Raw genomic sequence first — 25,616 nt, 5'->3', positions numbered from 1 at the left:
CCTGGCCCGCAGGCTCACCCAAGGCCTAGGTTCCCGCCAGCAGTGGGCCTCCCTGGGGCTTGGGGTGGGGGCGGGCAGCGGAACTGGCCAGGGCAGAGGTAAGCTCCTGCTGGCCAGCCAGTCCTGGGTGGGGGAGAGTGGGGGGGGGGACAGGCACAGCTGGTCCTATTGTAGGCAGGTCCGGCCCCCTCCCTCCCCACCGCCCCCCAGCTGCCTGGCGGGGACCACCCACAGGGCCAATGAAAGGGGATTCTGTTCCTGGGGGGCTCAGCTGGGAAGGGGTGGGGTGGGGGCTGCTGAGCTGCCTGCTGGGGCCACTCCTGGTCTCTCGTGCCACCTGGGGGGACCATGGCAGCGGCGGGCACACGCACAGGCACTGGCTTTCCACCTGGCCGGCTCTTGGTCAGAACCACGCCCCCCTCAGCGGCCACTTCTCACAGGGTCTGGCCAGTTCCAGGGAGGCCACTTCTCATTGGGCCTAGCCAGCTGGAGGGGATTCACTTCTCACCGAGCCTGGCCAGCTTCAGCGGGGGCACTTCTCACTGGACCTGGCCAGCTCTGGAGCGGGGACATTTCTCACTGGCCAGCTCCGGCGGGGGCACTTCTCACTGGACCTGGCCAGCTCTGGAGCGGGGACATTTCTCACTGGCCAGCTCCCGGGGGAGGCACTTCTCACTGGACCTGGCCAGCTCTGGAGCGGGGACATTTCTCACTGGCCAGCTCCGGTGGGGGCACTTCTCACCGGGCCTGGCCAGCTTGGGGGGGTGGGGGGCTGGGCTGCGCAAGCTGAACGCTCCCTGCTGTCAGAGCCCCACAGCTTCCTGCATCCTGCCAGCCACCCCCTGTCCTCTTCATCCCCTCTAAGGTCTCAGGACTCTCGGGTGCTTGTAGGGGTGAGCAGGAGCCAGGACCACATCTGTTTGAGGGACACACCTCTGAGGGCACATGTCCCCCTGCCCCGAGTGCTCTCAGGTGCTGGGGCCCCAGCTCCGTCCTTCCTGTGATGCCTGCCCGGGACCTGCCGCTTCCTCCCAGACTGGCGGCAAATCCTTCCTCTCCCGGCCACGGTTTCCTTGGCGGCTAAAACGGCCTCTTGATCTGTTCCCCACGGGCCTGCTGACCATCCCAGCACTGACATGTCTACCTGATCTCACATCCATGCGGGGGTTCTCTTGCCCTGCCCAGACCTGCCATCCCCTTCCATGTACGAGGGAGAGCTGAGCCAGTGGGGACAAGCTGACTCCCTGGGATGTGAGGGACAGCGTGGGCGTCCTAGCGTGGAGGTCCCACGTGGGGATGGAGGGTCTCTACCAGGCAGGCCATCTCCCACCAGCTTCTCGCAGCCAGAGGGAGGCTGCCCATCCAGGCCTGTGACCCTTCCAGAGGCGTCCTATGTGGCTTTCCGGAGCCGGCCCTCCCGCACCTCACCATGGCCCGTCTTGCCTGGGTCCCAGCCTCCTATCCCCATTGGAGTCTGCCCTCGAGCAGACTCCCAACCCCCAACCCGCCGAGACTAAGAACCCTGTGTTGACAGCCTGGCTAAGTGCTGCCCGTCACTGTTGAGGGTCGGGTGGCGGCCAGCACCCAGGTCCACACCTGGCAGAGGGCTGCACAGGGTGGCTGGGGGAGACCCAGGTCTGGGGAAGCCAGGGTAGGGGCATCCCAGGTGGCAGAATCTGAGCCCCAGGGAGGTTGGGGAGATGTCCAGGCCTGTTTGGGTAAAGGGCCGGGTTCCTGCACCTGCAGGGCTCCCAGGGCCAGCCCTGGCTTGAGGTCGGGCAGGATGACGGGCCTTGTGTCATGAGCCTGCCCTGGGACGGCCCCTGCCTCCTCCTGGCAACATCGCACTGCACAGTGGCACTTGCCCCCATTTTACAGGTGAGGAAGCTGAGGCTGAGGACTGTGTGTGACTGAGAGCCTGTCCCCTCATCCCCTCCCTGCGCTCTGGGCTGCCGGGCTTTGGAGTGCCATCCCTCCGCCCTGCAAGCTCCTGCTGTCCCAGAGGCAGGGACTCGGCCAGGGGCTTGGCATAGAGGCTGCTCTGGGATCCAGAGGCTGCACCCGAGCCCTTGCCCACACCCAGGCACCACAGGACAGGGCGGGACTGTGGCGGACGCGGCATGGGTCCCTGCCGTGTGCGGAGCAGGGGGGAAGGGGAGAGGTCTTCACAGACCCAGAGTTGCCTTAGCCTCGATGCCACATGCCCAGCCTCAGTTTCCCCATCTTCCAGCCACACCAGTGAGAATAGCCGTTCAGATGCCGTGGGAGGCAGGCACAGAAAGCACCTTCTCCCTCCTGTGTCCTGTGGCGGCTGTCCAGTGCTGGGACCGGAGGCCTGACTGGTGGGGGTGCAGCTCTCCTAGCAGGGACACCGTCTCCTGCCTGCCTGTGTGTGGGGCGGGCTGGTGGTGTGCCCGTGGCCCAGGGTGCAGTGACAGACATGTGAAGGACGCTGCCTGAAGAATGTGAGGAAGCTTCTGGTGGGCAGGCGGGAGGGAGTTCCCTGGCAGCCAGAGCTGCTGTCCAGGGTGCCAGCGAAGGCTTTCAGGTCATGTGGTGGCTTCCAGCTCCGCGCTCTGAGGGTTGTCTGTTTCCACCCCTGGCTTGAGCGTGGGCCCCAGCCCTGGACCCACCCTCCCCCATCCCCAGGGAGGCCACACTCCTCTCTGTGGGGTTGGTGCCTGGATCGTGGGCAGGCTGCCCGCTGCATGCATTCTAGAGGCTCCCCTGGGGACCTGGCCTCTGCCCCCGCTCTGTGCCACCTTGCTCACCTTGGGAGCAGATGGAGCTGGCCAGGCCCACACCTGAGGCAAGTGCCCCGCAGGCCTGTGGATGGGGAGGGGACTGAGCTTCCAAAGGCTCAGGAGGCCCCGGGGATTGGGCACTCCAGCCCCGAGAAGGAATCTGCTGTACCCCCACCAACCACTTGTGTCCTGGGAGCAGCACTTTAAAACAGCCTGGACGTCCGGGGGTCTGCCCACCTGGGTGAGCGGCCTGCGGGGGCAGCAGGGGTGTCGTCAGAGAGCAGGTAGGACAAGGGAAGGGACCACTGCAAGGTGATTCCCTTCAGGTCCTAGAGCAGGGATGGGAAGTGCCCGTAGCTGGGGCCACCGCTGAGGCCCCTCCTGTGCCCAGGGCTGGCGTCACACAGTCCACCGAGGCCCCTCCTGTGCCCAGGGCTGGCGTCACACAGTCCACCGAGGCCCCTCCTGTGCCCAGGGCTGGCGTCACACAGTCCACCGAGGCCCCTCCTGTGCCCAGGGCTGGCGTCACACAGTCCACCGAGGCCCCTCCTGTGTCCAGGGCAGCTGGCGTCAGTGGACTGCAGCGATTTGTGTGCCTCATGAGGACAGGGTTTCAGAATCCATCTTGCCTAGCACTTGGGGCCTGGCAGTCACTGGGTGGCCCACTGACACCCTGAGTGAAGAGGGTGTCCCACGAAGAGCCAGTGTCAATGCGGTGGTGGGTGGAGGCCAGGCTGAGCCTCATGCATGTGGCTGCGTGGCAGGGACATCCTACATGGAGGATGTGCGGGGCCGCGGGAGAAGCAGGGACCACTTGCCAGGCCAGGGGTCTCCCGGGACTCCTCTGGGGTCACTGTGGTGGAGTAATGGGGGGGGAATCTGGCAGAGTTGGCAGGGGGTGGGGGAGGGGCGTCTACTGCTGAGCCAGGAGGATGGGCCCTCACTGGACAGTGGGCATTTGATACAGTCCCCAGAGCCTCCCATGTGACTGGCTGCCCACATGCAGATTCCAGGCCCAGGGCCGCGCCCAGCTGGCCACATGGCTGCGTGGCCCACTGCCCGCCTGGCCGGGCACGTGTGGGAGCTGAAGTGGGGCCACAGTGGGAGACAGGTCAAGGCTCAGCCGGGGGGGACGGTGCGGCTGATGGAGGTGCCCAGTCTTTCCTCCAGGAAGGAGGCACTGCCGTTTGTCAGGATACTGGGGTGTCTGATGCAGAAGGTTTTGTCCTCACGGGCGTGGGGGCTAGGGTAGTGTGCTAGGGGACCCCTCGAGGCGTGCTTCAGGACCCCCAGAAGTTTGCTAAGCTTGTAGCATCTAGGCCTTGAGCTCTGGCTGCAAGTGAGGCTCTCTGGGTGACCCTGCAATGCTGGCGGTCCCCTGACCCCCCGGGTGATCTTGGTCCTTCTGCTGGCTGGCCGTGAAGACAGCCCAAGTCCAGCTTGCTGAGAGACCCAGGAGCAGCCCCCGGTATTCCACGGCAGGGATGGTCCTTGGAAGGACGGCCTGGTGTTGGATTGTGGCCACCTCCCCAAATCTGGCAGGAGGAAGAAGGCTCAGGGCTGGCCTAGAGAGGGCAGGGCCTGGATGCTGGGCACGCCTAGGGTGGGGGTGCCTGGTGGGCAGCTCAGGGCTCATGTGAGCAGAGACACCAGCCGGGCCCTGTGCACCCTGGGGGCTGCCCCTCCCTCCCCAGGGAGGAGAGACCTGCAGGCCTCCATTCTCCAGGCGGGCAGGAGGAGAGGAAGGGGCCCCTCACCCCCGGCTGCCCCCAGCCCCTATTTCTCTACACTCTTCTGTCCTTCAACCCTGCCCACGGGCAGCCCCCGCTCTCCCCTCCTCCTGCCCACACCACAGGCGTCCTCCCATCTTCAGCCCGTGGCCTCTCCAGATATGATGAGCTCAGGCCTGGGGGCAGCTGGGAGGGGTCTGGGTGTGTGGTCACTGTGTCCCCCCATCCAGCCTACGTGTGGCCTCCTGGCTTTACTCACCCATCAGGTGCTTGTGCCTTGCGCCTCTGTCCCTTGTGGTCTGTCCCATCATAGGACTGAATTTGGAGCGTCCTGCCCACCACAGCCGCAGGGGCAGGATGTGGGGACCTCGGTGTGACCCCACTGCCCCCAGGGCTCTTTACCATACTCCGCCAGGCTCCGAGGGCACCAGGAGCCCAGACATCAGCAGGCTTGAGTCCTGCCCACCTCTCTGGGCGGTTTGCTTAGCCCAGGCTTGTCCTTGTTTGCTGGGGTGATCATAAAAGCTCCTGTCTCAAAGGGGTCTGGGAAGGTGAGGTTCCAAGGCCCCCACATTCTAGCAGGAGCTTGCAGTTGAGGACTTTTGGCTTGTGGATTCGTGTGCCCCCAGGCCCTGCTGGCTGAGCCCTCTTGGTCTCTGGCCCCCGAGTGTCCCCTTCCTGCTATCTGCGGTCTCTACTATCCCCCTGGAGCCCTACCCAGAACCACCACCCCACTCACTCCTCAGTGGCAGCCCCTTCCAGGACGCCTGTGTGCCCCCGGCCCAGCCACAGCCAGCCCTGCCACAGCAGCCCTGCCTTCTGGCTTCTGGTCTCAGAACAGCTGCTCTGATTCATAAAAATCATTTTTTAATTTTCTTTTTTAATTCAGAGTACAGACTTGAGAAAAAGAAAGGGGCTTTCTGCTGGCCTGGGAGGACCTCTTCTTCCCTTCCTCTCTCTGCCCCCTGCCCAAAGATGGCCCCACCCTGCTGGCTGGGCCTCCCCGGCACCCCAGCTCCTTCCTCTCTGCTCCCTGCCCCTGCACCCCGTCTCCCTACTCCCTCCTCCTCCCCTGGCTCCCTAATTTCCCCTCTGGGGCCTCAGTGGTGGGGACTCAAGCAGGCAAGGATGGGGCACCAGCCAGGGCTTCGGTCTTAGGGCCCAGGTGGATGCCACCCTGCTCCCCAGCCCGGGGCCACCAGCCAAGGCCCAGCAGTGGAGGGACATGCACAGCTGCCCGCCTTCAGCTGCCCCCAGAGGGGACCAGTGAGAAGGAGCCCACTCCTCAGGCAGCTGAGCGCCTGCTCCCCCAGAGTGGATGGGCTGGAGGCCCGGATCTCTGGAGGGGGAACAGGGGCTCAATGCCTGGGAAATGGTGTCTGGGAAGGAGGAATTTACAGACTTCTGTTTACCAAAACGAGGCCTCTAAAACATTAAACAGCAGCCAATTAAAAGGGGACAGCTTGGGAGGTTTAACCAGTGCCCCCCAGGCCCTGCCCCTTGCCTGCTGCTCCCCCACTCCCCCGTCCCAGGTCGCTCCCACCCCGTCGCTCTCAGCCTCTGTGGAGTCTTCCAGGAGCAGAGTTTAATCTGGTAAACATCTGCTCCAGATGCAGCTCCCACGTGGACCAGGCTCGAGCCTCAGCCGGCTGTCCTCAGCTGGAGGGCAGCTGCAGGGCTGTGGCAGGGCCCGGGTGCCTTCCCCAGGTCCCCAGACTTGGCCTGGGCCATGTGGCCTCACAGGGAGACGGGACTTGGTCCTGGCAGGCAGGCCTCCACATCGCAGGACTTCTCAGAGCCCTTCCTGTGCTCATGCCCTGCTAGAGACTCCAAATGGGGCAGGTGTGGGGTGCATCCTTGGAGCTGGTGACCCAGAGCTCAGCTTTCCCGGAGCATCTCCTGGGGCTCCAGCTCCACAGATTTCCCTGGGATCCACGAGCCAGAAAAGATTGAATGGTGGCTGGTTGTGCCTGCTGCTCTGGGGACTTGCTGGGATTGGGGTCTGGGATGCCTCTTTTGGACTTGGGGGCCGATTTTCCAGGGAAGATGCAGAGCAGGAGTTTTAGTGGGTGCCCCAGCCCAGCTGCATTCATTCTGGTTCATTCTGGCAGCTCGAAGCTCTGGATTGCTCCTTCAAACGTCTTCTCAGGCCTGCGGAGGGCTGCTGGACCCCCAGCCACAGCCAGCCCCTCGGCCCTCACATTCCGGCAGCACCGCAGTGGGCTGGGGCTGGGTGGGTCTGAGTCTGAGAGCTCTGCCTGGTGCCCGGGGCCCACTGGGGAACCAGAAGTCACACTCCTTGTGGCTGGTGTCCCTGGTCCAGCAGACCTGCCCCCTGCAGCGCCTAGACCGGGAGCAGGTGCCCACAAGCCTCCCAGGCCATGCTCAGCCCTATCCTGACCCGCCAGCTGGGCCTTAATCCCTGGGGTGGGGTCAGGTGAGCCCCTACACAGCCAGAGCTGCCCCAAGGCCCAGGGCCAGCAAGAGGGTGGCTGGGTGTGGCTGGCTTTCCTGTGCTGGGCAGGGGCAGGCTGCTCAGAAATTTGGCTGACTTGAGGGACAGACCCCTTTGTCCAGAGAGTGGCCTGGCTGGCATGACTTGGAGTTCCTGCCTGGGATTTTGGGTCTGGGGCCTGTGCAGGGGACTCTTTGGGGGCCCCCCCACCCTGTGCAGATCTTGGAGCTGGAAGAGGCCCTGCCATGGTGGGAACGTGGCATCAGATGCACACCTGTGCCCCCAGCAGGGAAGGGCGGCCACACCACCATGGCGCTGGCCCCTGGCATGACTCTCCTTGGGCTGGGCCCTTGGTGCAGCAGCATCTGTCCACGGTGCCCCGTCTTCCCACGCAACCTTCCCAGAATCCCTTTTGTTGCCGGGCCTGGGAGCTTCCGCGATGCTGAGTGCTGCTGGGAGGGAACCAAGGCCCCTCATCCGTCCTCCCCTCTCCCCATCCCATCAGCAATTCAATTTGTGCTGCACCGGAGGGATGGCATTAGTCGAGTCAGAGTTAATATGATGTATTGATGGGCTGATTTCCCCCGGCGGCTGCGTGCTGGGCTCCGCGGGGCACCGCTCCTGGGCCGACCGCCGGCTTCTTGCCTCCCTGGGGTCAGGGCGATTGCGGGCCGGGAGGCTGGGAGGTGCCTCTGCAACCGGGTCTCCTTGCTCCTCTAGCTCCCGGGTACCCCAGATTTTCGGGGAGTCTGGCATCCACCTTCCTACCCGTGAGCCACTTGGATCACCATGGAAACAGCAACGTTCTCTACGGGCAGCACCGTTTCTATGGAACCCAAAAAGGCAAGTGTGGCACGGGCCAGCTCGGGGAGCAGGGCACACTGAAGGCGGGGAGGGGCGCAAGGGAAAGGCCTCCTTGGTGAGCCCTCCCACCGGGTGTCACCGAAGCCGGGGTAGGGGCTAGAGGAGAGGGTGGGCATGCCCCTTGGGATTTAAACCCGGGGACCCAGGACTGCCCCCAGATGCAGGTTTGGTTCCCAGGTCCAGCTCTAGCCACACTGTCTCAGGACCTCTCAGTGCTCAGGCGGGAGAAGCTGAGCTGGTGCCCGGCTTCCTCATCACCCTAGCCCCACCAGCTTCCGCAGGACCTGGCCTTGCCTGCAGCCCCTGGCAGCCCGGGGATCCTGGGGTGGCTGCAGAGGGGGAGGCATCCCACAGCAGCCTGCACTTCCTGGCTCACACACTTGCTGACCTGGGCCCAGCCCCCAGCCCCCAGCCTTCCCCCCCCAGTGCCCTAGTGGACAGAGGTGTTGCTCACCCCACTGGCAGAAGGCATCCCCGAGGAAGGGATGCAGAGTTTGAGTCTTGGCTGAGAAGTCAGAGCCAGTGGGGCCTTGGGGAAGGGGAACTGCAGGGCCAGAGGGGCCAAGTCCTGGTGCCAGCAATTCCCGAGAGGGCCTGGCTGGAGGTGGACAAAGGGTATGGGTCCTTAGCTCCAAGGTGGGTTTCTTCTGGTGGGGCGACATTTCATTTGCATTTTTTTTTTTTTGAGACAGAGTCTTGCTCTGTTGCCAGGTTCCAGGCTGGAGTGCAGTGGCACGATCTCAGCTCACTGCAACCTCCGCCTCCCAGGTTCAAGCAATTCTCCTGCCTCAGACTCCCAAGTAGCTCGGACCACAGGCGCGCGCCACCACGCCCAGCTAATTTTTGTATTTTTTAGCAGAGACGGGGTTTCGCCATAGTCTTGATCTCTTGACCTCGTGATCTGCCCGCCTCGGCCTCCCGAAGTGCTGGGATTACAGGCGTGAGCCACCGAGCCCAGCCTCATTTGCATTTTTAAAAGTCCTTCTTGGGGTGGCACCAGGAGGCTGGAGCAGGAAGCTGTCGGTTAGTTACCAGGTTCGCTACGGTACTCCAGTGAAAAGTGATATAGGTGTGGGGTTCCACAGGGGCCGGCCTCGGTGAGCTAGGAGGGGGATTGGGAGCAGGGAGGGACAGAGGGGTCTAGGTGACCCCCAGTGTCTGGCCTGGGCTATGGGAGGGCGCACGTGGGAGGAGCAGTTGGAGGGAGGGGTGAGCTCCACTCCAGTGTGGAGGGGCTTGGGCGTCTCCCCAGGAGGATCTGAGAGGTGTTTGGACACATGGGGTGGGGTCAGTGTGGAGGGTGGACTGGGAGGTTGTCCCAGCTGTGGAGAGGGATGCCCAGGCTGTGGCAGGTGAGGAGGGAGGGTGGGACAGATGGCTTCCTTCCGCACAGCCCCTGGGAGCGCGGGAGCCCTGGTGTTTAGGGCTGGAGCTCAGGGTGGGGGCAGAGGAGAGGTCCAAAAAGCCCCCCGAATGGGCTGGGAGGTGGACTGGACACCCTGCAGGGAATGGAGGGAGGGACCCCAGCCAGCCTGTGCCCACGAGTGGCCATGATGACCTCAACTCTGAGTGTGAGCTGGGGGGTGGGGACCTGAGGCCGGTCTGCCCCTCTTCATGGCCGCCCCTCAGCCCCTCCTCCGCACCCCACACTCACACTCCAAGACCTTCCTGTGGCCTGCACCTCCTCGCCTGCAGGAGCCCGAGATAGCTACGGCTCAGGAGGGCCTTGGCCTTGCTCAGGCCAGCCAGCTGCAGGGGTGCGGGCATGGGGGCCAGGAACTCACCACCAGCCCCACCCAGCAGACTCAGCTCTGACCCAGGACAGGCACCCAAACCTCGCCTCCTCACCCCACACCCCAGCTCCTGCACCTGGAGGCCGAGGGGCTCTGCAGTCCAAGGACAGCCCAGCAGGCCACGTTCCCCCGACCCCTCGTCAGCCCGGCACGCATGCAGCTATTTTGACAGCGTTTGTCAGGGTCGGGCAGGTGGCTGGTCCCAGCCCCAGAAACCCAACCCCTCCAGCAGCGCAGGGGACTCCCTCTGGGCAGTGGGCTGCCAGGCTTCTGGCTTTCACAATATTGTGGTGGAGCTGTGTCCAAGAACGGTATTTGGTTTTGGAAATGGAGCTAATTAGGTTTCGCTGGGGCTAGCCCCTTCCCGCTCGCCTTCCTCCTTGTTTCTAATTAGCAGGAAATTGACAAGGAATTTACATGCCTGAGGACAATTTTACAAGTTCCAAATGTTTCTTTTGTTCTCCCTTGTCCGCTCTTGGCACCACCCTGCTGCCCACCCACCCAGCTGGGCATGGGGAGGGGCAGGTCCCCCGGGGTCCCCAGAGGCGGTGACCTGGCCCCCTTTGTGGGGAGATGGGTACCCCCAGGGCAGCTGGAGTGTGGAGAGCTTGGGGCAGACCCTAGCCAGGAAGGGTGGGCCCAGGCCACAGCCCAGGCTTGGCAGCCGTTCCAGGGACCGCAGAGGGAGCCCCCAGACACCCACCACCCACCAGGCAGGGTGAGCACAGCTGCTGCTCTCTGCTCCCGAAGCCACTGGCCTTTCTCCATTTCAACCCACCAGCCTGAGGCATCCAGAAGAGAGGCTGGGGGTGTCGGGGCTGGGAGCTCCCAGGAGGTTGGTGAGCCCATCCTCCACGCCCACCTGTCCTTCCACGCCCCTGCTCTGGGGGTGCCAGGAGCTTGCTTGCCACCTGTCCCTGGTTTCCAAGGTCCTAGTGCCTGCTGGTAAAGACCCAGCTGGGATGCTCCATGACACTGCCTGCCTGCCCCACTTCTCCCCATAATCCCCACTGGCGCTGGCCAGGCCGGGGAGACTCTGAGGTGTGGGGAGCTGGACGGAAGTTAGCTCTGGGGCAGACGGTGAGTATGTCTTAGAGCCAGAGCTTCAGTTTGGGAGAGTGAGAGACTCCAGCCACGGATGGTGGTGACGGCAACATGGCCGGGTGGATGTGCCCAGCGCCCCTGAACTGTGCACCAAAAATGGGAAATTTTATGCTGCCCATATTTCACACAATTTTATTTAAAAAAAAAAAAAAAAAGCAAAACCCTTCCCTAGGCTGTAACCTGGGGTCGGCGCCAGCTGGTGTCCGGGAGGCTCTGGGAGCACTGACTCTGGGAGTCTCTCTCCAGCCTCACCCCCAAGGCCTCCCATCGACCTTGGCTCTTTCCCTGCAGATAACTTCTACCTGCGTAACCTGCCGCCCCAGCCCACGCTGCTGCCAGCCAACCACAACTTCCCTAGCGTGGCCCGGGCCGCTCCCGCCCACCCCATGGGCTCCTGTAGCCGGGATCGAGACCGGGGTGAGGCTGGCTCCCTGCAGAAGGGCCCCAAGGACTTCGACCGCTTCCTCGTGGGCAAAGAGCTGGGCAGAGAGAAGGCGGGCAAGGTGGCTGAGGGCAAGGAGCGGCCGGCGGCGGAGGAGGACGGTGGCAAGGAGCGGCACAAGCTGGTGCTGCCGGTGCCAGCGGACGGGCACTGCAGGGAGGGGGGCCCTGCCGCCCGAGGAGCCTGCGAGGGCCGCCCCAAGCACCTCCCCTCCTGCCTCCTCAACACCAAGGTGCTCAACGGTGACATGGGCAGGGCCGCGCTAGCCAGCTGTGCAGGGGGCGTGCTGGGGCGGCCTGGTGCCGGGGTGGCGACCGCCGGGCGCTGTGCCAAGGAGGCGGCGGGCCCCCCAGAGCCTGGGCCAGCCTTCAGCGAGTGCCTGGAGCGGCGGCAGATGCTGCACCACGCTGCGTCCTACACCATGCCGTCCGGCCTGCCCGCCGGGCCTCCCCCACCCCTCAGCACGGCCGCCGGCTCCTTCCCCTGCCTGCAGCTGCATGGGGGCCCGGATGGGCTCTGCCCACTGCAGGACAAAGTACCCCGGGACCTAAAGGCCAGCGGGCCCACCTTCGTGCCTTCCGTGGGACACCTGGCCGACAAGAGCCGCCCCTTCCAGGCCGCCGACGCCTGCGCCATAGCGGGCGAGGCCAAGGAGCGGCACCTGGAGGGAGCCATGGCCCCTGAGCACGCCGCACCCTACGGAATCTCCTATGCCCACCTGAAGGCGGAGGGCAAGGCCGAGCGGCGGCCGGGTGGCTTCGAGGCGGCCCTCAACCCCCGGCTGAAGGGTCTGGACTATCTCAGCAGCGCGGGCCCCGAGGCCCCCTTCCCCGGACTCCCTAAAGGCAGTCTGGACAAAAGCGGCTACTTTGAGTTGCCCACCCCTTCACAGGACTGTGCCCGGCCCAGTCACCAGGACCCGCTGGGCGGGAAGGCCCCCCAGGCCTGCTGCACTTTAGAGAAGACGGCTGGCAAGGAGGCCCCAGCCGGCCCCCCCGGGGCGCAGAAGGTGGCGAGGATCCGGCATCAGCAGCACTTGGTAGCGCCCGAGGTGGAGACGGGGGTCGTTGGGGCCGAGGCCAAGCGCAAGTCCCTGGAGCTGGCATCCCTGGGCTACAGTGGGCCCCACCTGCCTCCGTGGGGTGTCCAGGCCGGCCAGGGCACCACCATGGCCATCGGTGAGGAGCGCAAGGCCGGCGCCTACCTGGACCCCTTTGGCGGCGGCCTGCAGCAGGCGTCCCTTCTGCCCCAGGAGCTGCCTGCGCCGCCAGACGAGGTCTCGGCCATGAAGAGCCTGCTGAAGTACAGCAGCCAAGCCCTGGTGGTGGGCCAGAAGGCGCCCTTGGTGGGCCTGGGCGGCCTCAAGGCCAGCTGCGTCCAGCAGGAAGCAAAGCTCGCGTCCTCTAAGGGCCCGGGCCAGGCAGAGAGGCCAGACTGTGCCCGCAGCCGGGAGCACGACACCATGCACAGTGACGGGGAGGTGCGGCAGCCCCCTGTGGGCATCGCGGTGGCCTTGGCCCGGCAGAAGGACACGGCGAGCCGGACCGAGGTGGCCTACAGCACCAACGCTGCGCGGCAGGGCCGGGCCGCCCCCACCTTCAAAGGTACGGGCCCTGCAGAGAGGAGACCGGGCCCATCTAGGGTGCCCAGCGGGCCCTGCCCCGTGCCCCACACCCCCCGCCCCACAGCTCCCACCCCTGCCCACGGCCGACCCTCCGTGGCTCCCTAGCCACCCCAACCCTCCCCTTCTGCCATCTCCACCCTGTGCAGCTGGCGTTGGGCCCCGTTCCACACACGCGCTGGACCTGCAGGCCGAGGAGGAGAGGACCCGGCTGTGCGATGAGCGCCTGGGGCTGGCCAGCCGCGAGCTGCTGCTGCAGTGAGAGCTGGGCCTGTGGCCCTGGGGAGTAGGGCCGGGCCTGTGGCCCTGGGGAGTAGGGCCGGGCCTGGGCGCGGAGGTCCCCGCTCAGAGCCACATGGAGAAAGAGAAGGGTGGTCGTGACTGGGGCCCCAGACTGAATGGTCGGCCGTGGGTGAGGTTCTTCCCACCCCTAGAGCCTTCCTGGGGTCTCACCCTGGGTTGGGGGTCTCAGCTAACCCGCCGCAGCGGTAAGGTCGGCCACTCTCGGGCCAGGAGAGGGCCCCCAGTCAGCTCTGCAGAGCGCTGAGGCTGGAGCCCAGGGTTTTCCCCGAGCCTCCAGGCCCCGTTCTCCCTCCCAGGTTGGTGGCGGGGGTGGGATGAGGAGCCGGGCGTTGGCTGCTGGTGGCAGGGCTGAGCTCCACGTCTTACAGGGAAAGCAAAGACCACGTAGAGTTCACCCGAATCCACCCGCCGAGCAGCTGCCCTGGGGACCTGGCCCCACACCTCATGATGCAGAGTGGCCAGCTGGGTGGGGACCCAGCCCCCCACACTCACCCCCACGCACCGTGGCTGCCCCGTACCCGCAGCCCCTCCCTGTGGATGGGGGGACACTCCTACGGTCAGTGCTCCAAGGGTGGGGTGGGGGCTGCCCTGGGGCTGATGGGCTCTCTCCTGGTCCCCGAGGGAGGGAGGTCTCACCGCTTTGGGCTCTGCTTCCCAGGCCTGGGGCACCCTGCCCTGCACCAGAACCTGCCCCCCGGCTTCCCTGCCTCCGTGGCTGGCCCTGTGCCCTCCGTCTTCCCCCTCCCCCAGGATGCCCCCACGCAGCTGGTCATCCTGCCCTCGGAGCCCACACCCCACAGCACCCCCCACACGCTTGGTAAGGACCCCTGGCCCAGGCCACTGCACGGCGTTTGGAAGGAGGGGCAGTGAAGGTGGGCTGGCCGGGGCTCTGGAGGGAGCAGTGGGCTTACTGGGCTGAGGAAAGGGTGGTGGGGACGCAGGGAAGCAGCCTGGAGCCGTCCCCTCCCAGGCTGGGCTGACCCTCCTGGCCCTGCCCACAGCAGACGTCATGGACCAGGCCTCGCTGTGGCCCCCGATGTACGGGAGCCGGGGCCCCGCCTCCCACGTGCAGCACCCGGGCCAGCTCCCTGTGTACTCGCGGCCGCAGCTCCTCCGGCAGCAGGAGCTCTACGCCTTGCAGCAGCAGCAGAGGGCCGCCCAGTTCCAGGTACCGCCCCCGCCCCACCCACCTGGACCGGCACTCCCCCACCTTCCCCCAGCCCCCCACCCTGCCTGGCCGGCCCTGGCACTGGGAGCCCCCTGCACGCCTGCCCTCCAGCAGGATGAGCCCCAGCAGGGACCCTGGTTGAGCCTCCCCCTTCCCTGACAGCGGAAGCCTGAAGACCAGCACCTGGAGCTGGAAGAGCCTGCCCAGGAGAAGGCCCCGAAGTCCACCCACAAGCCAGTTGCCTTAACCCCCACGGCCCAGGGCGCCCCCTCACCCGCTGCTGCAGGCCCCACCAAGCTGCCACCCTGCTGCCACCCACCCGCCCCGAAGCCCCCACCCAGCTGCCCCACCCCACCACCTCGGCCCAGCGCCCCGTGCACTTTAAATGTCTGCCCTGCCGGCAGCCCCGGGCCTGGCTCCAGGGTGCCCAGCGCCGAGCAAAAGAATGGGGAGGGCCAGCAGCCAGAGGCCGACATCGTCACACCCGAAGCAGGTGAGAGCAGCCGCCTGGCCCAGACTGATCCCCCCGCTCCGTGCCCAGCCCTCCTGCCCCTGCCTGGCAGGGCGGCACTGAGTCAGGCTGCCTGGGATGCCCTGCGCCTGCCCAGGCCTAGGGCATCCTGGCTTTTCCCTTCCTTCCTCTTCCCTCTTCCCGATCCGCTGCCAAGCACACCGTGCCCTAGCCGCCTCCTTCCTGGCCCTGGGCTGACGAAGGCGCGATGAAGCCCCATCGGCCATGTTGGGGACCTTCCCCAGTGATGAAGGCGGGGCCTGCTGGTGGTGGTGCTGGTGCCCTGGGGGCACCAGGCATGGGACCTGACCGGGCTGCCGGTCAGGGTCTCAGTAAAGCTGGGTGAGGGAGGGGCAGTGTGGAGAGTTGCCGGCTGGGGGGTCTCGGCCCCTGCCGCCCGCCCGTCCACTCCCTGCCAGCTATTTGATTCTCTCTGAATGAGGCTGAGAGTTCATGCTGGAAACCATGTGGCCAACATAAAACTCGTCCCAGTTTCACAGTCAGGAGACGGAGCCAACTGGGTTTTTTACTTTTTTTCCCTTAGGTTTTTTTTCCTTTGCAGCTAATGGGACGTGATGCCTCTGACATGCTGCCGGCTCGTTCTGGTTCAGGGAAAACCCTGATTCAAGCATCATGCTTTGCAAATCCCCCCTTTCTGGTTGCCCACCCCACAGGGTCCCGGAAATATCTCCCTCAGGTGACCAGGGTGGTTGGGGGAGCTTTAAGGCCACTCTGGTGGGGAAGGAGGGCCTGGCCTCAAGCTGCTCACAATTTTTTTTTTTTTTTTTGAGACAGGGTCTCCCTTTGTCGCCCAGGCTGAAGTGCAGTGGCACAAACACAGTCCACTGCAGCCTGTCTTCCTGGGCTCACACCATCCTCCCACCGCAGCCTCCCGTGTCACCGGGACCACAGGCGCTCACCGCCATGCCCGGCTCATTGTTTTTTAACGCTTCTATAGTGGGGGGTGCTCACTCTGTTGCCCAGGCTGGTCTTGAACTCCTGGCCTTAAATGATGATTCTCCTGCCTCAGCTTCCCAAAGTATTGGGATTGTGGGCATGAGCCACTGCACCCAGCCAGGCCGCCCCCTTAATTAACCTAACACTAACACTTTCACCGCCAGCTGTCTTGCAGGCCTGCAGCTGGCCCCAGACCCTCCCGCATGGGCTTGGGTCTGAAGGTTCGAGGCCACTGTTCCTCGTCCCATCCCAGGACACCCCCTCCCCACCGCTCCTGGCTCCCTGCTCACCTGTCCCCTCCTTTGCAGATCTGCCTCCCGGATACCTGCGCCCCGTGGCCAGCATGGGCTTCTCCCTACCCTCAGACGTGCACTCTTCTGACCTCGAGGACCCTGAAACTATGCAAACCGCCGCCCCAGGGGCCCAGCCTGAGCCCACAAGGACATTCCTGCCTGGGGAGCCACCTCCCTGCAGCCCCAGGAGCCTGGAGGAGCCCGGGCTGCTCTCAGGGCCCAGGGAGGCCACCCAGGACCTTGCTGCCACTCCCAACCCTGCCGAGCGGGGACCCCAGGGGAAGGCAGCGGACGTCAGCCCCCTTGAGGGGCTACAAGAACTGCAGTGTGGGGCCCTCCTCGAGGCAGGGGGCTTCGAGGTCTCTGGCCAGGCTCATTCTACTCAGGGAGGGGCGAGAGAAGAGAGGAGCAGGGAGGAGGGGGAGCAGGGGCCTTCATCGGGGGCCTCTCCCCAAGGCCTGGAGCAGCAAGCAGGGAGCCCCAGTGCCCTTGAGGACAAGGGGGAGCAGCCAGCCCCTGAGGAGGACGAGCTGGAGGAAGATGAGCTGGGGGAGCAGAGCGTGGAGGACTCAGAGGAGGACTGCGGGGCAGCCCCCGACAACAGCCACCCACCCAGGGCACTGCCAGGCCTGGATGCCTTGGTGGCCGCCATCATCGACCTGGGAGACCTGCCCAGCGGCAGCCCACTGGACCCTCAGCCCCCGGCGACCTCTGCATGCCCCCGCACAGCCCCGCTGCCCCATAGCTCAGGGAATCATGGGATCGCTCTGCTCAGCGAGCTGGCTGACCTGGCAATCCAGCGGCAGAGGAGTGAGAGGGCCATGCCAGGTAAGCCCAGTGACTGCCGCCACCCCCCAGCGCCCCAGCCGTGGGTCCTGCAGGCTTGGCTCGGGGTCAGCTGGCCAGATGGCAACCTTGGGCTCCACTTAGTTGTCCCCGAAGTGTGGTGGGTCCCCTGGAGAGTGTCCACCTCCCCTTGCTGGCCCTCGTCTGTGGAGTCCAAGGCAGGTGTGCCATCTCCAAATCCACCTGTCCCACGCAGGACCCTGGGACCGGGACTCACCTCCATGGTGGCTTCAGAGGAAGGGCCTCTTGGGCAGCCCCTGCTGTCACCGTGAACGACGGAGGCTCAGGGGCTGTCCCCACCCCCGTGTCACACGGGCATGTCCCAGCCTGCAGGGATAAAGTTGCTGAACAGAGACCTGGGTCCTGGCGAGGGGAGAGGAGAGCCTGCCCCCTGCTCTGCCAGGCCTACACCTCTTCAGGCTGTGTGGCTGTGGCCCTGGGGGGGGTCCAGTTCAGGAACCGGTGGCTCCCCACGTAGGCCCAGGGGAGGGGGCAGGAGGTTGGGGCTCCTTCTCCAGGGAGGCCTGTGGGACCTGGAGCTCCTGGGCTCTCCCACCCACCCAGGGGCCCCAAGGACAGCGGGCAGGGCCAGAGCCCCTGGGACACCCAAGGGCCAGGTCTGCTTAGCCCACCCTGGCCCTTGGCCTGGGCACCCCCTGCGGCCCAGTGCTCCTGTGAAAGCCCCACTTCCTGCCATCTTCTCTGTGAAAGCCCCAGGGTCAAGGGCATCCCCCAGCTGGGCACGGTGCCATGGTCATTTAAGGCACAAGCCTGACACAGTCCTCAGGGCTCGACCACCACTCTGGATGCATAAAGTCACCACAGCCAGATCAATGCTTTTCCCAGGGGCCTGTGGTCACTCTGCTGGACAGGGCTGCTGGCCTCCAGGCGAAGGGGTGGTTCCGCAGTGCTGGGAGCCGCCTGCCCTCGGGGGTATCTGGCCCAGAGTCCCAGCTTCTGGGTGGGGCTGGGCAGAGGGAGGAAGCTCCGAGACCCTGCCCCATCGGCTCCAGCTGGACCCTCACTTGGGCTTCCAGCAGGCTGTGTATGAGAAGGTAGACAGCGAGGTAGGGGTGCCTTGGGGCAGGGCTTGAGCTGCTGGGGACCCACCATGGGTAGGTCACAGGGACCCTTAACCAGCAGCATGAGAAGGCATCAGCAGATGCCAGGTGCTGTGTCCCCGGCCAGGGCGACCAGTCTGCCACAGGAATGGCTGCTGGACGACGCATCCAGGGTTGGGGGCCATGCGCCTAACCCAGCACGGATGTTGCCACCGTCCAGCCAGGCCCAGTGCCCCAGCCCCCAGCGTGTGCAGGGTGTGCAGAGGTGGAGTTGGGGCCAGCTCTGCCCTCCATGTCTCCGCTGCACGGCCCCTCCTGGACCCCGCCCTCCCCTTGTCCCAGCTGGTGGGCAGGCCTGTGCAGCTTTGGGGCGCAGAGCTGATCCCTGCAAGTGTGGCAGCCACTCCAGCTGAAATTAATTAGGAGGTTGGCTTTGTCCTGTGCCCGACAGCAGAACTGCAGACGGGGAAAGGGGAAAAAGTCCCTAGGATCAGGGCCGGGCCGGCAGAGAGCCTCTAGGCCTGGCAGAGCCATCTGGGTGAGGCCAAGTGGGGGCCACATGCCCGTAGCCTGCAAGGTCAAGGGAGGCCCAGAGCGGCTTCTGGCCAATGGCAGTGACCCCAGGAGACTTGGGGCCTTCGGCAGAAGGGGTCTGCGGAGGTGCATCCCAGCTGCCCGTGGCAGCGGCTGCTCAGCCTGCCCCTCTTGCCCATCTCTCCCCTCATGTTCTCTGGGGACCCTGGACCCGCAGCCTGAGCGCCCCCATGGTGGGGATCTGTGGTCTCAGCTCAGAACTTTGCACCCCAGCATCTGCCCTCTGAGCACCTCCCAGCTTGATGGATCAACCCTTGGTCCAGGCTTGGGGCCTTCTGGCCCTCCCCCGTCCCTGAGGAGGGAACCGGCCACATGCCGTGGAGTGCCCGTGGCTGTCAGGCGCTGAGTTGCCACATAGTAGATGGGTTCGCTCCGGTCATCCCGAACTCCCACCTCCGGCTGAGATCAGCCGTGTCTCTGGGGAGCCCCGGTTAAGTGGAGCGTGGGGTTCGGAGGCAGAGACCAGGTTTGGGATGCTCATTGCTGCGAGGTTATCGTTATTCCTAGGCACTCCCAGGGGGTGCCAGCACCTCTATTCTGACCCCACAGGGGTCCCCAATTCGCCTGCCTTCCTGGCTGCACCCACCCTTCCCCACGCCCGGTGTCTGGCCGTCTCTTGATGGATGCCCTTGTGGGATCAGCGCACGTGGGCCCCACTCCCTGTCACTGTGCAGCCCCAGGGTTGACTCCCCTACTTGGGCCCCAGGTCCTCACCCTAGTCCCTCCCCTGCGTGGACACCAGCCTCACCACTGGCTCAAGCTCTGACTCCAAGATGGGCCGTGCCTCCCCTGGGCCACTGCCTGGGCTGCTGGGCTGTTGCTCGCTGTGGTCACTGTGAGGGTAGCTCCACCATCTCCGCCCCCAGGTTGAGGTCCCAGAGGATGCGGCCCTGCCGGCACCCCCTCCCGACCTGTGCTCAGTCACGGCCCTTCTGCCTGCCCCAGGGCTGGGGTGCGCTGGAAGGGGTCTGGCAGAGCCCAGCGCTGTGTTTAGAGAGAGCGGGGCAGCGATTCACTGCTGTGAGGGGGATGGAGGAATGGTGGCTGCCCCTCTGAGAAGGGCCACAGTGGGTAAGGCTACGTCCAGAAACCCTGACCGCTGCCCTCCCCACAAGGAATCCAGGGCCTAGCAGGGTGTCCACCTGAGGTCCCAGCTACTCAGGAGGCTGCGTTGGGAGGGTGCTTGAGCCCAGGAGTCCGAGGTTGCCGTGAGCCGTGATAGCACCACTGCACTCCAGCCTGGGCAGTAGAGCAAGACCCTGTCTGGAACCCAAAGGTATGGAGGGGACTTGTCCCTCCCTCTGCAGTGACTCCTGGGCTCCCTGTGGCCATCACTTCTTAGGTGTCCACACAGGCAAGTGGACAGAAGGACTGGTGGGCAGATGGACAGGCAGTGGCAGGCCTTAGCTGCTGGGGGGCACCAGCCTCCACCACCTGGATTAAGTGATGCTCAGTTGCTGAAGCCCATGGTCCAAAGCCATCTGTCCACGTGACTTTGAACTGGTTAACGGACAGCTGTTGGAACCGCGGGCTTGAGCAGCTGAATGCAGCGTGGTTGGACTTGAGCCGTTTCCAGGGTGGAAGCTTCATGGCCTCGCAGCCCTGCCTGTGTCTCTGAGGGTCCCACAGCAGCTGTTTGAAGCAGGGCCTCCCTGGTTGGTGCATAGGTGTTTCCGTTAGAAGCTGTAATGAGTAGCTTGCTTTCACTTCTATGGTTTGGGCCCTGTCTTGCTCTGTGACGCAGAGGACCCTGTCCTGTGGGCCCTCCCAGCTGGCCCTGCCCTACCACCAAGGAGTGTCTCCCCAGCCTGGAGCCAGACAGGGGTGCCGAGTGCCAGCCCTGGTGCCTGCCTCTCTTCCTGGCCGCCTGCCCCTCATCCTGGTTCCCAGGATGGCTTCCAGAGGCGGGGCTGAATGGCTGGATGGCTTCCAGAGGCGGGGCTGATGACGTCAGGAGACTGTGAGGGGCAGCATGTGCCCAGCCACCCCCATGCTGACCTTCCCATGCCCCACAGAGGAGGAAGAGGACGTGCTGGCCTTCAACCTGCAGCACCTGGCCACGCTGGCCACAGCCTGGTCCCTGGTAGAGGCTGCCGGCCTGGACAGCGCCCCTGCCCCAGCACAGCCACCCACGGCCGCCCCCTGCAGCAGCCCCAGGCTCACCCCCCGCATGCAGATCCTGCAACGCAAGGACACCTGGACCCCCAAGACCAAGCCTGTGAGTGGGGGGTCCCACTGCCCACGTCGCCCAGTGCGTGGCATGGCTGGGGGCTCCAAGTGCCCGGGCTGCCCACACAGCCCCCGCCTGGGCCCTGACACGGCTCACAGGCCCCTGTGCCCCTGCCCCCCAGGTGTGCCCCCTGAAGGCTGCCATCGACCGGCTGGACACGCAGGAGGTGGGGATGCGCGTGCAGCTGGCAGAGTTGCAGCGGCGCTACAAGGAGAAGCAGCGGGAGCTGGCCCGTCTGCAGCGCAGGCATGACCACGAGTACGCCCAGCCTGGCGGGGATGGGGGCCTGGGAGAGTCACGCTAGGGCCGACGTGGGAACAGGCCTGGACTGGGCTCTGCCCCCTGTCTGTGGGCAGGCGCTGGGGCCTGTCGGGGAGACCCCCTACGGGCAGTGGGACCTAAGGAGTCAGGCATTCGGCCAGCAGCGAGACCGAGTGGCAGAGCTGGGGTTGGTGGAAGAGCCTCTCAGCAGAGGCTGGCACAGCAGGAGGCCAACCGCAGGGTGGCCGGTGAGGGGCAGTGGTAGATGGGGGAGTAGGGAGGGCTGGGGCCAGGGCAGAAGTTGGGGGAGGGGACACCCACAGTGGCAGCAAGGGCAGGGGCACCTCCCAGCCAGTGGGCGGGCGCGGCGGGGGCCCTGGCTGGCCTTGCCCTCTGCTTGCAGGGTCGGGCTGCCCGGGCCAGGTCTGGGACGCACCTTTCCCCGCAGCCAGTGGCCCTCTAAGGGCAGTGGCCTCGGCTGGAACTTGTCAGGGAGCTGGGTTGGGCATGAACCTCTGACCATCCCCCTTGCGGCCCCCAGGAGAGATGAGAGCTCGCGGAGCCCTGCACGGCGGGGGCCCGGCCGGCCGAGGAAGCGCAAACACTCCAGCTCGCTGCCCACCCCCCGTCTCACGGGGCCACTCCCCAGGAGCGACAGCAAGAAAGTCAAGTGAGTCCTGGACACTGGCGTTGCCGGTTGCATGTGGCTGGCCGGCCTGGGGCCCTTGAGGCTGGGGCAGCGGGGTCTGGGTTCCCGAGTCTTCCGGGGCTGCTGGTGGGGGCCCTTCACACCTGCTCCGAAGGCCTGGCCCTGCCCCTCCTAGACCATCAAGAGTGACCAGCGGACAGAGCCCTGCTCCAGACAGGCTTTGCTTTGCCCAGCCGGCAGCTCCCGGCACCGCCCCAGCCCGGGTCCCCGCCGAAGCCAAGGCCCAGCCGCACCAGCTCCGCACACCTGGCTGTGGCCTGGTGCCCGCCCGGCCCCCCTCGTCTGAGGCGGCGTTGCGTGCAGGCCTCTTTATCTGCACTGTATAAAGCCGGTCACGCTGCGCGCTGCTCAGGGCTGCAGCGCGATGCTATTACCCATTACCCGCCCGGCGCCGTCGTTGGCGCACTCCCGGGCCTGGTATAATTGTCCTTCTCGGCTGCAAATTGCCTCTCCCGGCAGGCCCATTTGCATAAATCCTCCGAGCTCCTCCAAACACGATTGGCGCACGTGTGTGCGCACTGCATCAATCCTGATGATTTGGTAATAATAGTTAAATCGGCACTAAATGGTTCCTTCAATTAAGACAGAGGCAAAAAATTAATCTCAGGGCTTTATGTCACAAAACATTAGCAAATGCAGAGAAGGTAAGAGGGAGGGCTGTGTGGCCGTGGGCAGTGGAGGGGTCGCTGTATGGCTGCCCCCAGAGCTGCCCCCTGCCCTGCCCTACCCAGGTGTCTCCTGGTGGGGGTCTCCCATGGAGAACCAGCCAGCACTGTGAGGGCTGCCGGGCAGGACAGGGCCCCTGGAAGCCAGGGTCTGGCTAGAAGGCAGCAGCCTCAGGACAGGGAGGGAAATTGAGTCCAGGACTCCTCTCCCCGAGGTCAGGACCCCGCCTCACCCTTGCACCCCCTCGTCCCCACGCATCCAGGGAGCAGCGGCAGAGGCACTTGCCTCAGGGCTGGCCTCTCACCTTGCAGGAAATGGGGGAGCTGGGGGCTCAGGGGTGTCTCCTGGCCTGCGGCTTCCTGCCCAGCCTCGTCTGTGAGCAGGGAGGTGGAAAGGGCCATCCGGCCGCGCCAGGCCACGGCGGAGCAGGGCTCTTTGTCGCCATCTGTGATTCATTTTTGTTAGCAGCCACACCTCCCTTTGCACCTGTGGGGGGTGTTGAAAGGTGAGGGGCCAAGTCTGCTGCCCCTGTCTACCCAAGAACAGGCTGAGAGACTCCCGAAGCCTCAGTTTCCCCATGTGAAATGGGGCAGCGGGCGGTTCTGGGGCAGGCGGGTCACCCGCCCAGGAGGTAGGGGGATCAGGAGGGACCCATTTTGGGGCATCTGGAGGCAGCTACTGGGCCCTTGGAGGCTGGTGTTGACTCCGCCCCAACCCCCAGCCTGGGGGCCAGCCCAGCCACGGGTCTTGGGGAAACCGAGCCTCGGCTCCAGCAGTTTCCAGGGCTTCATCTGGGAGGGGCAGGGGTTAAAGGATTCCCTTCTCAGTGCGTGGAGGGCAAGCCGGACTCCAGAGAGGGTCTGAGCCGGCAGTCGGGGACTTGGGGAAGAGCCCAGGCTTCTCTGGACGCTGCCCCCTCCCCACCCTGTCCCGGCGGAACTCCGCTTTACGCGTCTGCTCCAGCTGTGGAAGAAACGCTTGCAGTGGACACAGTTCTCATGAACCTGCCTGGTGCCCACTCTGTCCCTAATGGTGGTAGCATCAGGACCCGAACACCTGCCAAGGGCCGGGCCCGGCCTGCAGAATCCCCGCCCCAGACTCACAGGCGGGCACGTGTGCAGCTGTCCCACGTTCAGGGTGCCAAGGCTGAGGCTGCAGCCCCACTTGGGCCCTGGTGGCAGCAGAGCCCTGGCTCCTGAACGCTGGGTGGCCCCTCAGAGCCCTGACTGGCCCCAGCCCCTGACACCTGGCCTCTGGGTCACCCTGGCTAGGACCAGACAGCACCCAGGGCATCCTTTCCTAGCAGGCTGGAAGGATGGGGTTTGGGTAATAGAATCGTACCCACTTCCAGTATAGCCAAGTGGCGGACGGGGCGGATTTGGGGATGTAGAGACCGCTGAGGGCTGGTGGTTGGCAGGCAGTGGGGCTAGCTAGAGGCAGGTGCACGGGGGAGCTCAGAGCTGGCTCAGCCCCCAGCCCCGTGCTGCTGGCTCTGTCTGCCTAAGATGTAGGGCCCTTGGAAGCGTGTGACCCACAGGGTGACCTGCCACAGGGACAGTGAGGGGATGAGGTTGGAGTGGCCAGGCCTGTATCTGCCCTGCACCCACCTGACCCCATTGCTTCCAGGGCGGTGCAGACAAGCCTGGGTCTGCTGTGTGCAGAGCTTCGAGGACACGTCGGGGGTGAGCCTGCCAAGAAGCGGAGCAAGCTGGAGAGGAGTGTTTACGCGGGCCTGCAGACCGCCTCCATGGTGAGCGTCGAGGCCCCCGCCTTGCCTCAGGGCCCTGTAGTCCCATCCTGGGCAGGTGGCAGGTAGCAGACCCTCCCCAGCCCCGTGCCAACACTGACGGCTCAGATGAGCACACCAGGACTAGGAGCCCTGAATGCCGACGAGGAGGGAGGCCGGGCCGACCTTCGGTGTCATGGGGTCAGGTCTGACCAGTGGCCCAGCAGCCACTCGCCCCGTGTCACTGCACCCTCCTTGTCTCACTCCAGTGGGAACGCCGATGTCGAGGCCGCACTCTGCTAACAGAGGCTCCCTGGAGCGAAGCCCTGCCTCTGCCGCCGGTGGCTCTGTCCATAGTGCCTGGGGCACGCTTGGCGTGGCGGGGGCTCCTCAGTGCCCACACCCCTTCCTTCTTGGTACAACAGATGCCTCCTGCCCCTTCCCTCTCCATGGCCTGGGGGTGCTGATGAGAGGTGGCCCCGGCACACTGCACCTGTCTGCACCCCCAGCTCAGGGGGCTGACCCTTCTGCCCAGATGCTCTGTTTCATCCCTCCCTTTAGAAAAGCTAATGGCCTGGCCCCACAATACCCACAGCTGCTGGGTCCTCAGTCTCCCCCGTGCCCCCCAAGTGGGGTGGGCATGCTGGGTCCTCGGTCTCCTCCATGCCCCCCAAGCGGGGTGGGCATGCTGGGTCCTCGGTCTCCTCCATGCCCCCCAAGCGGGGTGGGCATGCTGGGTCCTCGGTCTCCTCCGTGCCTCCCAAGTGGGGTGGGCATGCTGGGTCCTGGGTCTCCTCCGTGCCCCCCAAGCGGGGTGGGCATGCTGGGTCCTCTCCCTGCCCCCCACGTGGGGTGAGCATGCTGGGTCCTCGGTCTCCTCTGTGCCCCCCAAGTGGGGTGGGCATGCTGGGTCCTCGGTCTCCTCCATGCCCCCCAAGCGGGGTGGGCAGTTGGTGGGCAGTGGAGTGGGTGGAAAAGCCAAGCGTAGGCTCTGAAGTAGGCCCTGTGTCTTGGGCCTTCGGCCCCTGTGTATTGAGAGCAGGGGCCTCGGAGGTGCCAGTTCTGAGCCGGGCATCAACAGGGGCACCTGTGGCCCAGGGGCCATGGTTTGCAGAGGGCACACTGAGTGTGCAGCTGCCCCTCCCTGTTACAGGAGAAGGTGCAGTGTAAGAAGAGCAGCTGTCAGGGCGGGCTGGCGCCCTCCATGGCCCACAGGGTGGCCCAGCTGAAACCCAAGGTCAAGAGCAGAGGGCTACCCACAGGCCTCAGCTCTTTCCAGCGGAAGGAGGCCACCCCCGGGGGGCGCATCCGGGAGAAGCTGTCCCGAGCCAAGAGTGCCAAGGCATCCGGGGCCACACGGCACCCACAGCCCAAGGGCCACGGCAGCCGGGAGACACCCAGGTGCCCAGCCCAGCCCTCGGTGGCTGCATCCCAGGAGGCAGGCAAGTTGCTGGTGTGAGTGGCCACTGCCCGGAGCCCCGACCATGGTCACTGGGGGGCTGGAGGAGAGGGCCGCCAGGCCGCCACTGGGGCTGGGT

At 65.3% G+C, this 25,616-nt stretch overlaps 1 protein-coding gene across 2 annotated transcripts in view; it reads left to right on the top strand.

Annotated features, from left to right (window-relative positions):
- Positions 1-25,616, top strand: part of BAHCC1 (BAH domain and coiled-coil containing 1) — a 60,503-nt gene that overhangs the window by 27,712 nt on the left and 7,175 nt on the right. The window contains exons 3-16 of one of the 2 annotated variants that reach the window (XM_064369207.1): positions 7,650-7,772; positions 10,982-12,736; positions 12,903-13,011; positions 13,425-13,612; positions 13,715-13,873; positions 14,058-14,224; positions 14,387-14,717; positions 15,694-15,789; positions 16,001-16,813; positions 20,502-20,704; positions 20,838-20,974; positions 21,519-21,647; positions 23,979-24,102; positions 25,232-25,524. In XM_064369207.1, coding sequence (XP_064225277.1) covers positions 7,650-7,772; positions 10,982-12,736; positions 12,903-13,011; positions 13,425-13,612; positions 13,715-13,873; positions 14,058-14,224; positions 14,387-14,717; positions 15,694-15,789; positions 16,001-16,813; positions 20,502-20,704; positions 20,838-20,974; positions 21,519-21,647; positions 23,979-24,102; positions 25,232-25,524 — 4,627 coding nt within the window. The remainder of the gene's footprint in view (positions 1-7,649; positions 7,773-10,981; positions 12,737-12,902; positions 13,012-13,424; positions 13,613-13,714; positions 13,874-14,057; positions 14,225-14,386; positions 14,718-15,693; positions 15,790-16,000; positions 16,814-20,501; positions 20,705-20,837; positions 20,975-21,518; positions 21,648-23,978; positions 24,103-25,231; positions 25,525-25,616) is intronic. The other variant, XM_021666358.2, reaches the window with a different exon arrangement.

Source organism: Aotus nancymaae, unplaced genomic scaffold (assembly GCF_030222135.1).
Source record: "Aotus nancymaae isolate 86718 unplaced genomic scaffold, 86718_ANA_hifiasm-v0.15.2.pri h1tg000089l, whole genome shotgun sequence".
Lineage (NCBI taxonomy): Eukaryota > Metazoa > Chordata > Mammalia > Primates > Aotidae > Aotus > Aotus nancymaae.
The sequence above is the reverse complement of the archived record's forward strand: the minus strand, read 5'-3'. Positions and strand labels throughout refer to the sequence as shown.